The sequence below is a fragment of the Anomaloglossus baeobatrachus genome, chromosome 6, assembly GCF_048569485.1.
Source record: "Anomaloglossus baeobatrachus isolate aAnoBae1 chromosome 6, aAnoBae1.hap1, whole genome shotgun sequence".
Lineage (NCBI taxonomy): Eukaryota > Metazoa > Chordata > Amphibia > Anura > Aromobatidae > Anomaloglossus > Anomaloglossus baeobatrachus.
This window is the reverse complement of record NC_134358.1, coordinates 172532415-172547878: the sequence shown is the minus strand read 5'-3', so window position 1 is coordinate 172547878 and position 15464 is coordinate 172532415. Positions and strand designations below refer to the sequence as shown.

The 15464-nt window shown below is 41.5% G+C and overlaps 1 protein-coding gene across 3 annotated transcripts in view; it reads left to right on the top strand.

The window, feature by feature from the left end:
- Nucleotides 1-15464, top strand: part of DLGAP1 (DLG associated protein 1) — a 928622-nt gene that overhangs the window by 890938 nt on the left and 22220 nt on the right. For 2 of the 3 annotated variants that reach the window (XM_075314493.1, XM_075314492.1), the window contains 2 exons: nucleotides 4654-4745; nucleotides 8447-8599. In XM_075314493.1, the coding sequence (XP_075170608.1) occupies nucleotides 4654-4745; nucleotides 8447-8599 (245 nt within the window). Of the gene's footprint in view, nucleotides 1-4653; nucleotides 4746-8446; nucleotides 8600-8878; nucleotides 9215-15464 lie in introns of those variants that run through there. The other variant, XM_075314494.1, reaches the window with a different exon arrangement.

Here is a 15464-nt window from a genome sequence, read left to right as displayed (position 1 = left end):
TATATATATATATATATATATATATATATATATATATCTTGGCAGATAACAGAGAGCAGCAGAATGTGGTAGTCAGCGCAACTGATGTCAGTGAACTGCTCGTGTGTGTGTGTGTGTGTTTGTATTGGCATAGAACAGAGAGCAGCAGCATGCAGTGGTCGGCGCAGGTGACTTTAGTGAATTGGCTGCATGTGTATGTGTGTGAGAGTACGTGTGTATTGGCAGATAACAGAGAGCAGCAGTGAACGGTGGTTGGTACAGGTGACATCAGTGAATTGTGTATGTATGTATTGACAGATGACAGAGACCAGCAGTGCGCACCCTTGTGGTTGGTGCAGTGTCGTCAGTGACCTCGGGCAGCCCCGGAAGTGCTGTACCTGCTTTAGCAGCTCCTCCACCTCCTGCTGCATGGACACCCTGCTCTGAGACACCACTGCAGGCTCCACGGAAACCCCACACTCCCCAGTGCAGAAGCCAAACCCCGACATTCCGTAACCCCGGGCCTGTGCCCCCTGCACCACATTGCGCCAATCAGCAGCCTCCGTACAGGCGCAGCTATCGTCAAGTCACGTGATATGCGCACGCTACTGACCTCCCTCACCATGACGTGTATGATGTGGGTGGGCAGTTCCTCTCCTCTTCCATCCCTCACCATGACGCTAGTGTGGGCAGTCGGAGGTGATGGCCAGCACGTGTGCAGTGCTATGTTGACGTCAACATATTACTGTGCATGCGTCAGCTCAGCTTCGTACAGAAGGATGCGTTCAGCGTTATATAGTGAACAGACATATAAAGAATAAATTATTGGTTATGCTTGATAAGAGTCTAGTTGTCCATAGTAACAAATGAGAGCTCAGCTTTCACTTTACCTCAGCGGTTTCAATGCTGAAAGCTGCAGTCTGGCTGCTGTAGGCAATCACAACGATCTTACTGGGAGGCAATTTTCTGAGGAGATTGAGATGTATATAATGAGCTGTATACTGAGGGACTGATACAGTAGTGTTCAAAATAATAGCACATTACTACATGTCAAACAATTTACCAGTTGGTACAGTTAGATGCGAAGCAGTTCTAAAAAAACTGTGGTTATACAACTAAATATTAGGTTAGTGATTCACAGGAATGCTAAATCCTAAATAAAGAGGACGGATTTTCAGTATGTATAGACAAATGCAGACTGATATTTTTATGAACAGCCCAATGTTCATTTTTTGATATTTTCTGTAAAATAGTTAAAAATTATATACATTTCTCTGCATGTTTTGATTTAAAAAACAGTGTGCAACAATCCCAATGCATGGAATAAAAACTTTTGTAAAGATTTTGGACTTAGCTCATGTTTTTGTACACATTGCATTATTTTGAACACAACTGTACATATATATAGTGAGTTGTATACGGAGGGGACTGATATAATGAGCTTTATACTGAGGGGAATAATATAGTGTGTGTGTGTGTGTGTGTGTGTGTGTGTGTGTGTGTGTGCTGTATGCAGGAGATTTTTATATATATACAGTACAGACCAAAAGTTTAGACACACCTTCTCATCTCTAGAACAACTGTTAGGGCTAAGCCACACGGCGAGAAAAACAGTGCGAGTGGAGTGCGATAAAACATCGCATTCCCCTCGGACCAATTCTAGCCTGTGTGTCAGCACACATGGGCGATTATTTTCTCAGCCCTAATCGGACTGAGAAAACAATCGCAGCATGCTGCGATTGTAAGCTGAGTCTCTTTCTCTCGCACCCATTCAAGTGAATGGGGCGAGAGAAAAATCGCACTGCACTCGCGGTACACCGATGTACCGTGCGTGCAGAACGAGAATGTCTATAGCCGGCTACACAGGCGAGAGGGAGAGAAATCCCTCCCTCCCCTCCTGAGTGCCGGCCCGCCCCCCGCAGCTGAGGTCTGCTCGCACGAACGGACCTCAGTTGCAAAGACACAGGCATGACACTCGGCTCTGCTGTACTGCCAGCACGAGCCGAGTCTCATGCAAGGGGATCGCAGTAGTGCCCGTGTGGCCCCAGCCTTAAGGGGAGACTTTATGCAGCAGGCCCTCATGGTAAAATAGCTGCTAGGAAACCACTGCTAAGGACAGGCAACAAGCAGAAGAGACTTGTTTGGGCTAAAGAACACAGGATGAGTCCAAATTTGAGATCTTTGGATCCAACCACCGTGTCTTTGTAAAAAAAAGGTGAACGGATGTACTCTACATGGCTGGTTCCCACCGTGAAGCATGAAGGAGGAGGTGTGATGGTGTGGGGGTGCTTTGCTGGTGACACTGTTGGGGATTTATTCAAAATTGAAGGCATACAGAACCACAGCATCCTTCAGCGGCGTGCTTTTCCATCCGGTTTGCGTTTAGTTGGACCATCATTTATTTTTTCAACAGGACAATGACCCCAAACATACCTCCAGGCTGTATAAGGGCTGTTTGACTAAGAAGGAGAGTGATGGGGTGCTATGCCAGATGACCTGGTCTCCACAGTCACCAGACCTGAACCCAATCGAGATGGTTTGGGGTGAGCTGGACCGCAGAGTGAAGGCAAAAGGGCCAACAAGTGCTAAGCATCTCTGGGAACTCCTTCAAGACTGTTGGAAAACCATTTCCGGTGACTGCCTTTTGAAGTTCATCAAGAGAATGCCAAAAGTGTGCAAAGTAGTAATGAAAGCAAAAGGTGGCTACTTTGAAGAACCTAGAATATAAGAAATATTTTCAGTTGTTTCACACTTTTTTAAGTATTTCATTCCACATGTTTTAATTCATAGTTTTGATGCCTTCAATGTGAATCTACAATTTTCAGAGTTCTGAAAATAAAGAAAACTCTTTGAATTAGGTGTGTCCAAACCTTTGGTCTGTACTGTATATATAAATGTGAGTACTGTATTCTGAGGCACTCATATATCTATACACAGTATATATAATATGCTCTTGCCATCCAGGCTTCGGATGGAGTGACAGGTTCAGCATGATATAGTGAGTGCTGCATTATGTTGTACATGTATAGAGATTATCATCATTCACACTGGTACATGTCCCCGATGAGGATGACAATCTGATCTTTCTATTATAAGCACAACACACAGAATGGACAACTTCATAAGAAGACAATTAACCAATTAACCCATCACATAGTGTCATCGTTGCAGAATAAACCATGATGCGCAGACTGGCAGTGGGTCTCTTGACTCGAACTTGACAGCCACATAGGTAAAATGATTGGATGTATGGCTGCGTATGATCCAATATACACTGCCAATCGCAGCATGCTATGATTTTTTTTCTTCAGTCCCATTAGACCTGAGTAAAAACACACAGATCTGACCTGCATCATTGACTAATGCGGGCATCACACGATACGATCTACCGTGCGATCGAACGAGTGATCGTATCCGCCCCCATCGTTTGTGCGTCACGGGCAAATCGCTGCCCGTGTTGCAAAAAGTTGTTAAACCCCGTCACACGTACTTACCTGCTGAGCGACGTCGCTGTGGGTGGCGAACATCCTGAAGGGGGTGGGATGTTCGGCGTCACAGCGACATCACACAGCCACCGGCCAATAGAAGCGGAGGGGCGGAGATGAGCAGGACGTAAACATCCCGTCCACCTTCTTCCTTCAGCATTGCCGGCGGCCGCAGGTACGCTGCAGTTCATCGTTCCCGAGGTGTCACACGGAGCGATGTATGCTACCCTGGGTACGATGAACAACCGGCGCAAAGAAAAATAAACGGTTTTTAAAAATAAACGACTTGTAAATGATACACGATTTGTAACCGACTTGCGATCGTTCTGAGACACTCGTAGGTGTCACACGAAACGACGTCGCAAACGATGCCGGATGTGTGTCAGGAAAACCGTGACATTTTGCACGATAGATTGTCTCGTGTGACGCCCGCATTCGTTTTGAGTACAATGTGATATTTTCTCGCATTGCACTAGGCCGATTTATACACTTGCATGAGCGTGCCCTAATTTCTAGAAACTGATTTCCTGCATAATAAACTCTAACCTCAAAGCCATTTTATCTTCCCTTTATTCTCATGTAGATATATCTTTAGGAGACATAAAATACACTATATTGTATACCGTATTTTTGGGTCAATGGAATGGAGACTCATTTCCTAAAGGTTTTTCTATAGGGCTAGTTCTGTCAGTCCCAGAGAAGTGAAAGAAGTGGGTATCATTCATTTATGCAAATAAAAAAATATGATTATTATTATTATTATTATTATTATTATTATATTACCACATCAATTACACAGGGACTTTATTCTCCCTCTTAGGATCTGTGGATACACACAATCATGCTTTTTAATGTATTGGTAAATGGTTTTAGAAGAAAAAAAACCTTCAAACTCATGATGATTTATGTATCTATTTTCTGGGTACCACTCTACATTCTGCTCAGTGTAAATGTCAAGCTCTTGTCCGATCCTAATACGTGATCTAAGACCATTGCACTGATCTGTCAATGACCATGCCTGCTCCAAAGTGACAGGTCCCTGGCAATGACATCTATACTTTCCACATCACAAAGTTGCAGCCAACCTGTAAGCAGCAGTAAATACTCGTGGCTACACTTGTCACATAGCCACTACTCAACGGCCATCACTTTATGTAAGAAACGTAAACTGTTTTCTGTATTCTTGTAGTTTTAGAGAAGATTCGCAGTGCCGTTGGCTGTGCCCAGCTCCTGATGTCACAGAAATTCTACCAGTTCAGAGAGCTCTGCGAGGAAAATCTGGTATGTAATATCCATACCCTCTACAATAACAGCCCCAATTTATTGCTTCCCATACTTCTTACAAGCATAAATAGATAAAATAAATTGTGTATAAATACAAGCAGCTGACCTGGCATGCCTAGTCTTTGGGAATTTTCTGCACCCTTTTTGTGTCTGGTTCAACATGCTCTAAAGTTACAGAGAGTTTTCCTGTTTCTAATCCCCCTCATTACAATTCCCAGGCAAACATCAATGACTTGTATTGCATACAGCACATTGTTAGTGTTTCCATATGTACGTTTGCCCAGGCATGCTTACTCCAGTGCGAGCATGAGTAATTGTACTCCGCCAATGCACTGATATAACATGCCTCTCCAGTTATTAGGTATTAGCACTTCTGATGACCTAAATCCCAGTAATTGCTGGAATTACTCTTCTTCGCCTCACATCTGTCATATATGATTTTGAAATGGGAAATAGTGCAGCAGCTTAGCAATGGCTCCAACTTCAGTTTACATTTTTGGAATGGCTGACTTGCCTCCCAAGGGCACCTTGGTAAACCGGGCAGATAATGCTCTGCCATTTATGTTGTTAGTAGGATAAGCTTCAGTCACTGCATTTTTTAGGTGTCCATATTCATCTGAGAGCTGTTGCCAACTGCTCATTCAGCTTTTAACTACCTCTCCTGGCCTATGGTCCCCCGTACACTTGCCTGCTCAGCTCGATTGAGCGTGCATGGGTTCTTTCATGAGAAACACATTAAATGAAAGTCGATCTAGCAGGGCCGGTTGACCATTTGATATTTGGCTTTTTCCTTTGTATCTATTGAAAATACATGAACACTCAGACAAGCGATCATGTTTAATGGAGATTAGCAGAATACAGCTGTCTGCTTAGCAAACGTTTGACCGACGGTTATCTCTTGTGTATGGCCAGCTGTAGACCCTGTCCGACATCTCTAGTGGAAGCTTGTCTCGTAGGAGAAGAAAAGCATTGAGCCTTTAAATTCAAAATGCCCGATCCCTCACTCTGTGACATTATCTGTCAGGAGGCATCTATTTTTTGGCAGCATCAGGTCATATAAAACTTCAATATTCCAATCAGTAGTATAGGAGAAGTACAGGAGGCCCTGTCAAGACATGATACAGTGTGAAACAGCTATAAACTACTATTTATCCACAGTTTGATGTCCTGGAATAAATGGAATGAAGTTAATCAGTGGTGAGTGCCCTGATTTTCTTCTTTTCACCAATACTATTGATTGGAATATTGCAACCTGCCTTCAGTAAGCACCACCTGTGCTACAAGCAGCTGTCCATGAGGAGTGTCTTCTGATGTCTACTGTAAAGAAGGGATACCACAAGCGACAGAATTCCTTTTGTCTTGAACAGAATTAAAATCCAATATTTGTATCAATTTGTTTTATCAATAATTAATACAGCTTTCCTACCACACATCATTTGTAATCTTACAAGTCACAAATCATAAAGAAAACTTAAATCTTAAAGGAGGCTAAAAACAATTTACTACTTAGAAATCATTGAAATAAATTAACAGTGGTATGACTCAAAATGATTTTTCAGCCACACAATCAGATGTGTATCTGTACATTAAAGGGGATCTCTGAGAATGAGATAAAATGTCATCCCTGATATAAATGAAACAGCCCATCCTAGTTACATGTCAGTTCATGCTGCAGATTGAAGACATACAGCGACTGAGACCTGTGTTTCAATGACAAGAGCTGTATCACATACCAGTCAGCTGCTGGCTGTGAAGTGTGAAGATGGGCAGGGGAAGGACTGATTATTCATTTTGCATTATCGGGCAAGTAATATGGCAGTCTGACTGCAGCCAATCAATGACTCCAGCACAGAGGGGTGTGGAAGTCAATATTCATTTTTCATTAACATACATTTAACTAGCTGAGGCTTACAGTAGCACAACGTGGCAATATACAGCAATGAAAAAAAAATAAGACGTCTTCTAAAAATAAGGGTTAGCGCATCTATCGGAGCCAAAAATAATATAAGATCCTGTCTTATTTTGGGGGAAACACAGTAACGTCGCCGCCTTCTCCCACTGTGGTCAGCGAGGAATAGATATTTCTTCACATATAACAGCCTGTGTTCCCAGCCACTGACTGATATATGTGTGATACAGCTTTTGTTAGTTAAAGAGAACCTGTCAGCAGCATTTTACTAAGTAGAGAACATACAGGACAATATTGGTGCTGGCATACTGATTGAAATTATACCAGAAGTGAAGAAATCCTGTTTTGTATTTTCTTTAATCTGCATTTGATTTTTTTTTCTATTCCTAGCTTCGTTCATTGAGGCGGGGCTATGGGGCGGAACTGTTTGATAGCTCTTCACCTCTGTTCCAGCCCCTCCGCTGCCTCTTTGTGTCTTTTCTTCTTTAAATTTCACTTTGGTGTTGTCCTAGCCGCAGGTAGCAGGTGGCATTGTAGGCTTCCGTAAAATGGACCTGGTGGGACAGAGCAATTTGTGCAGCAGCCGACGCCAGTTTCGTGAAGACTGACATGAGATCAACCTGCACAAGCGCCACCCATTGCTAGGACAATACCAGAGCAATACGTAAGTAAGGAAGGAGAAAAAACACCCAGAGGCAAAGGAGGGGACTGGAACAGAGATGAAGACCCTTCCACCAGTAACGCTCTACAGGCCCGCAGTGATGCACGACTATATGAATAGAAGAAAACTTCAAACACAGATTAAAGAAAATACACAAAACAGATTTCCTCCCCTCAGATATCATTTTAATCAGTATGACAGCGCCAATATACACCTGTCTGTACTTTACTTAATACAATGCTGCTGGTAGGTTCTCTTTAACACATAGGCCTTGCGAGATATATATCTTCAGTCTGTAGCCTGTATGGACACATGACTAAGACAGACTGCAGTTTTAATTATACCAGGGATGCCATTTTAACTCATTCTCAGATTACCTCTTTAAATGGTATTATGTCATACAGAAAACCCTTTTCTAAACATATCAGCTGAGTATTGAGGGTCTAGCCATTCTACCAACGAATGAGCATCTGGAATACTTGAGTTACAGGAGTATCCTCATCTTCAAGATCCTATCCCAATATGTAGTAGGTATAATAATATTAGCAAATACCTCCAATTAAAAATGTAGTATAGCTATCCTGATTAGGTATGTTGCTTACCTCATGTGCAGGGCATTGCAGTAGCTTAGGTAACCATATTTTTGACTACACATACAGTGACAGTTAGGTATCCATGGTTACAACCACTAAAAACTAAGTTACTGTAATGCCCTGCACAAGAGGTAAGCAACATAGTTTATCAGGATAATTATACTACATTTCCACTTGGAAGTATTTGCTAATAATATTATTATGACACCAACTACATATTGGGATAGGATCTTGGAGATGGGAATATTCCTTTAAGCTGGCCTTCTTAATAGCTGAGCATAGACAGTATAGACAGGTCTACCACAGCATTCTGGCTCATGATGAGGTCATCTGAATGAGGAACCTCACCTGTCATGATGTCCATGTGCTCTATCAGGTGGGTAATCCCTACAGCCTAATTAGATTGTGTTATATTTACTTTTTCAGAAAAACTTGTCTTAGATTAACATATGACAGCCCCTTTTCTAGCGTAAAAATTAACAAACATACCACAGAAAAGTATCAATATAATCCCTATTATGTTTATATCTGGCAGAATCCTAATGCACATCCAAGACCTACTTCTCAGGATTTAGCGGGGTTCTGGGATATGCTACAGTTGTCCATAGAAAACATTAGTATGAAATTCGATGAACTTCATCAGTTCAAGGCCAATAATTGGAAAAAGATGGACTCTATAGATAAAAAGGTGAGTAACCTATACCAAAGCAGTTTGCTGTATAGTATTTACAACAATAAATGACAACTATATTAACAGAATGCAACTTAGGGATTCTATAAGCTGTTGGGCACTGGTAGGATTAAGCCATGACTGATCTACAGGCCAAGGCTCAATCCCCAGCGCTGTACTTCTCAGTATGGCTGAAATGAATTGTTTGCAATGGCAGTCTATTCTGTTGAAAAAAAAAATAGTCTTGCGGTATATTTCGGTGTAAAGAGCAATCATCAATTTACTTGCACATTTTAGGAGGTGCTACCAAGAAAATTAAGGAAGCACAGAAAACACCACTGAACCTGGTATTCACTACAAAAATCAGCAACAAAAACTGCAAAGGAACCTCTGCCATCCTTCAAAACTAGGACACAATAAACCTTTTAACTTATAATGCGTAATTATTTTTATCTTTTTGGTGGGGTGTTCATTCTCAGGTAATATTTTAATATTTTCCCTACAAAATGAATCATTTGCCGATTGTAAAACATTTCACTTCAGATGCCGATCTGACGAGGTGTGCACCTTTTATTTTTGATCTCTCATTATAAAGCTACTTGCTGGGCTTCAACTAATAACAGGATCCACCAATAAATGTATGATCCCTATCTGATTGGGATTACTATTGTAATTATTACAATTTTGGGTACATTTAAAGTAGCTCCATGCTTGGAATAGGTATATCACTGTAAGTAGGCAGCACCTAAGTACTGTAGTTTTTGGTTTATAAGACGCATTGGATTATAAGACGCACCCCAAATTTAGAGGAAAGAAAGGTAAAAAATAAGGGGGGGGTGTCTGTCTTACAATCCAGTGGTGTCTTATTGGGAGCAGTTGGCAGCGGTGGTGGAGTGGGGTCACAAGAGGCAGGGGTAGTGGTGGAATAGGGCGATGCTGCAGGGGCTGTGCTGGGGCTGCGGGCACTGTGCTGGAGCTGCGGGTGATGTGCTGGAGTTGCGCTGTGCTGGGGCTGCAGGCCAAGGGAGCTACGCTTTGCTGTGCTGTGCTGGGGTTGTGGACACCATCCTGAAAATGTTGGCGGTCAGACATCAAATAATGGTGCCAGGAGTTGGCGCATGCACAGATGGAGCTCTACGCACATTCCGCCTCTGGCCCATTGATCTACCAGCAGCGAACTTAAGGAACATGGCGCCTGGAGGTGGTGCGTGCGCAGATGAGATCTTGAGCCGAGAGCTCCATTTCCTCATGCGCCGACTCCAGGTGCCATTATTTTGAAGTCTGCACCGCCGACATTTTCAGGATGACTCCCCAGCACAGCTCCAGCACATCGCCCGCAGCTCTAGCACAGCACCCCCAGCACATCAAAGTTCCCTCGGCCCGAAGCCCCAGCACAGCGCAGCTCCAGCACAGTACCAGCGTCATTGCTCCTGCAACCCCTCTCCACCATCCCCGGTCGGCAACATTCTGATTTTAAGACTCACCCCTCATTTTCCTCCCAAATTTTTGGGAGGAAAAGTGCGTCTTATAATCCGAAAAATAAGGTAGGTCTTGGGCTACTGTACAAGCAATCAATTTACTGTTACATAAAACAAAGCTCCTAAAATAATTTAGTTCTTGGCATTTAAAAGAAACTCCGAAATAATAAAGTCTCAAAAAAAAGAACTGAGACCAATAAAACTGGAAAACCAAAACCTTTTGTTAATTTAAATCATCAAACCTTTTAATTTCTGTTGTCTCTTTTAAAATATTAGGTCTTGTTCACACCACAAAACATTATACATATGTAAATATATTTCTTTTATCTTTTAAAGGACTAAGTTTTTGTTTGTTTGTTTCTATGTTTTCTTTATCAATTTACGGAGATGCAAAAATGAACTTTCTTCATCTAAACGTCAACTATGAATCTATATGAAAACCCATTGCTACATGCTTGGGTTCACCGTTTTGTAGTGTTTTTTTTCTTGCTGTGCAGAATGGTGTAGCAGGCTACATTATTGTACACTTAAAATAACTGTTCATTTGAGCCAAAAGAACACTTTTACCAAATGTTGGTCATATAGAAGCTGATAGAATTACTTTATTGTATCCTGGCATACCTTTTCGCTAAGGGTATGTATTAAACAAATACCAAAAAAAAGTGGTGTGAACAGAGCCTATACAGCCAAGAAGAAATGGAGCATTCAAACTTATGACCACCATTAAGTCTGGAAATGGCACAATGCAGAAAGCAGATTGTCATGATAGATTTTGAGAAAACACCCAAATGAAGGAATCTGTGCAATCTGCTTCTCACGTCTATTCCAGTTTTTCTGTTTGCTGGGTCATAAAAATCTACAAACTGTGCGAATGTCTTACGACAGGAGTGTAAATGTAGTGTTCTAATGTGTAGTAGCCTTTTTATTATACCTCAGGAGTACAGTAAGGTTACATTTTAATGGACAACTTGTAATCATTATTATAATGGCATATATACTCATATATATAGTATTCATTTTTACACTAGTAAGCTACATAAATTCTCTGAAACTTGCCATGGAACAAGAACAAAATGCATAAATTATTTGAACAAATTACAAGTTGTTTCTATTTTTGCACTAACAAACAAAAGTCCAAAACTCATGTCTGATACAGAGCATAATAGATATCTAGGATTACATAAGATCTTTAAAATATAACCATATGTATTTACAAAGTAAGCATACAGTAGTATAGCTTTAGTTTGCAAAATTGAACTAAGTTTCAGTTTGCAATCTTCATTATGTCATTCAGTTTGCACCTTAATCCAACTTTCAGATTTTTCTCTTTTTGGAGTGTATCTCTCAGTAATATAGGCTGGAAATGAGGTCTGTGTGTATCCAGGGTGCTTCTGTCTTCATTAGCTCATATATCAGCACAGCTTCTATCCTGCACATATGTCCTCTTTATATGCTGTCTTCCTTTCCTATAGTTTCCTTTGTTGACCCTAAGATGATAGATTTCTCCCCTCTCCACACACATTGTGTGCAGTGCCTCTGACTCCATTCTGGCATACAACCATGCTATACAATGATATCTGTAACCTCTTGAGTCTCATTGTAAGGCCACATTCACACGTTCAGTATTTGGTCAGTATTTTACATCAGTATTTATAAGCCAAACCCAGAAGTGGGTGAAAAATGCAAAATTTGTTCACGTTTTTCTATTATACGACATGATTGTTCCACTCCTGCTTTTGGTTACAAATACTGATGTAAATTACTAACCAAATACTGAATGTATGAATGTGACATAAAAACAAAGTTACAAATTGAAAGAGATTTTGTCATCAGGTCTTTGCTATACTACCTGAGAACAGCATGATGTAGAGACCCTGCTATGAATCTTGGTGTGTACCTGCGTTACATCCTGTATTATAGCCAAGAGCTATTTTAAGACTTTTGCTACTGCTATTGGACTTTGTCTTTACAATTTTGCTGAGCTTCAGTAATAATTTTGGCAGAATAGAAGGTCATACACATAACATAGGGCCGCTTTACACGCTACGACATTGCTAAAGCGATGTCGTTGGGGTCACGGAATTTGTGACGCACATCCGGCCGCGTTAGCGATGTCGTTGCATGTGACACCTATGAGCGATTTTGAATCGTTGCAAAAACATTCAAAATCGGTGACATGGGGGTCCATTCCCAATTATCGTTGCAGCTGCAGGTACGATATTGTTCGTCGTTCCTGTGGCAGCACACATCGCTATGTGTGATACAACAGGAACGAGGAACCTCCCCTTACCTGCGTATGCCAGCAATGAGGAAGGAAGGAGGTGGGCGAGATATTACGTCCCGCTCATCTCCACCCCTCCACTTCTATTGGCCGGTCGCTTAGTGACGTCGCGGTGACGCCGAACGCACCTCCCTCTTGAGGGAGGGATTGTTCGGCAGTCACAGCGACGTCGCTGACCAGGTATGTGCATGTGACGCTGCCGTAGCGATAATGTTCACTAGGGCAGCGATCACCACGTATCGGCCGTACGACGGGTGTGGGTGCTATCACGCTCGACATCGCCAGCAAATGCTAGCGATCTCGCCACGTGTAAAGCGGCCCATAGCTGACAAAAAAGCTAAGACTATGCATGTTCATTTATGGAGAGAGAATCCATTGCCAGTTGAGGAGGTACAATCATGCTACACATAAGATATCAATCAATCCTTCTGAATTTGGCAGATTTGGCTGATATTCATAATATATATGGTCAGTTTTTCCAAAATCTGATATACTGTGCAGATCCTGGATTAAAGACTACCGTTCCAAGTCATAAAGGCTGGAATTTTGTATAGCAGTCTCAAAGAAGAATCTGCTAGCGTAAGATGCACCAAATTCATTAAGATGTGTACTACATTAAAGGGAATCTATCAGCAGATTTCATGTAACCCTTCTCCCCCAAACTTTTTTTTTTTGTGTCTTGATTCATCTATTCAAAGTGTCTTGGACGCAATGAGTGACAGTTTTGCTGTTCTTTGGACTGTTCTTTTGGACGGCTGTGCTGAGCTTTCACTTTGGAGTTTTTTGTCCAGTTGGAGAATGGGATGTGCTAGACTTCTCCAGGTTTTCCTTGTAATGATTGATTGGCCAGCTACTTAGTTGAGCAGTCACTTCCAGATCATTGCCAGTCGTAGCATTTGCTCATCAGTTCCTGTTGGTCTCGTTTCTATGTGGTCAGTGTTTTGGTCTATTTCTGCCAGACCTTGGACCTCCTCTGACCATAAGTTTGCCTTGCCCCTTTGCTTTGATCCGCTATTGTCCTGACATACTGACCCCGGACTGTTTCTTTCCTAAGTGTGCCTTTGTCTTTCCCCTTAATTCACCACGTGCTTTCTTTGTATCTGACAGAGAAAAATTTGACTACCCTGCCTCACGGCTTGTCCATGAGTAGTGTCTAGCTTCACAATATGTACATGTAGATCTTTCAAAGACAAGTATAGCAATACCTCTACACAACTAGTGCGTTCCTCCATTACTGAGAAATCAGGGTTTGAATTCATAGGCAGATGAGGCTGAAGAATTATTTGTAGAGCTGCAGCCTATGTCACTCCAGCTTTATTCCCTGAACACCACTGCTTTCTCTTTCTTGACTCACGGCTCCTTTGCCTGTAGTCACACAGCATAGAGCCTGTCAAATAGGAGGAGGCAGCGCTGGATGGGGAATAGAGCTGGAGTGACAGAGGCTTCAGACTCATTTGCATAGCAATTCAAACATTAGTTTCTTGCTAATGGAGGAAGAGACTGGCCATATAAAGGTATTGCTGGACTTCTCTTTGAAAGAGATCCTTGAACATATAGCTTGGGTGTGAAGTCCTGCTGACAGAGTCCCTTTAATGAATTTGGTACATCTTTAAGCTGCAGTTGTTGACTGGAGTACATTTCTGTCTTAATTTGCACTACTTTTGTGGTGTAAATCGTGATAGATTTGCAGAGCCGCATTCTGCCATCAACCTCCCAATAAGCCCTGCACACCTTTCAAAATAGTATTGAAGGTGGCATAAAAGGCCAAAAGTCACAACATTTAGAGGCATTTTAAATAAACCCAAAGATTCTTGGTGCAAACAGGCTGAAGAATCTGAGCCTATGCTTCTTAGAATGCAAGTCGTGGAAACAAACCGTAAAGCTTTCGAGCTATCATGGAATGCTGGGAGATTTCAGCTCTAATTTGTGGATGCAGCTTTCAACAGGATCTGTATAGTATAAGATCAATGCATGATAAGAAAAACAAATTAACTATTTTATGTAGATTAATTCCAAGATCAATACTAATATTTAATGCCCTGACAAATATAAAAAATAAAAATAAATAGTAAAATTATTAAAATAAGCTGTAAATAAGCTCATTTTAGTTTTGTGTGGGTTTTTTCTATTTTCTAATACTTCTTAACACCTATACTATAGGTTTTTTTTCTAGTTTATATACTATTTTAGCGCCTACAAAGTAAGTTGATTTACAATAAAAAAAAATAATACTGTGAGTTAATGTATATAATATAACCTTCTTATTAGTTCTCTACCTCACGGGAGAAATAGTCTTCCATCATTATACTTTATACTTAAATATATCAATGGCAGATGATAAGACACATGGATTTGACAGAGACGTGCTAGAAATTACCCATTTTACTTGTGACATGTCTCGACTTATCATCCTGTGTAATGTATGTATTCTGCCACATAAGTATGAAAAACCACTAAACATTTGTTTCTTAAAATAATTAATTTCTGGGGAAATTCTGTGGGATTCCCCAATCCATGATCACATTTGCCTTTGGCAGAGCATCAGACAGACTAATCAATTTAGAAGCTAGATCAGCTTGTGATACACTAAGGGTAAGTTCACACTGTGCATTTTTCGTGGCGGTTTTGCGCATTTTTCGGGTGTGTTTTTGGCCTCAAAACTGCATGACTTTGCTTCCCCCAGCAAAGTCTATGAGCTTTCATTTTTACTGTCTGCACACAGCGTTTTTTTTCAGCTGCGTTTTTGTGGTGACCACAAAAACGCAGCATGTCATTATTCCCACATTTTTCATCCATTGAGTGCAATGGGATGTTGAAAGACGCAATGAGAAACGCAAATTGTTATTATAGCTGCGTTTTGGTGCGTTTCTAAGACCAAAAACGCAGCTATAAACACAGGAGGTGGGTAGTAAAGTGACGTGTACAGGAAGAGGATTCCTTCTGTCAGTAAATACAGAAGCGTGAATCCTCCCGGTACCGTCACCGCCGCTTCCACCTCCAGTCCTGTGCATGTCAGCTCCCTGCGGCGGCCATGTCTGAGCGCCGCAGGGATTTGCGTTTTTACCACGATTTGGTGCGTCTTTGGCTGCGTTTTCCTGCTTTTTTGATCTCTGCGTTTTTCTGC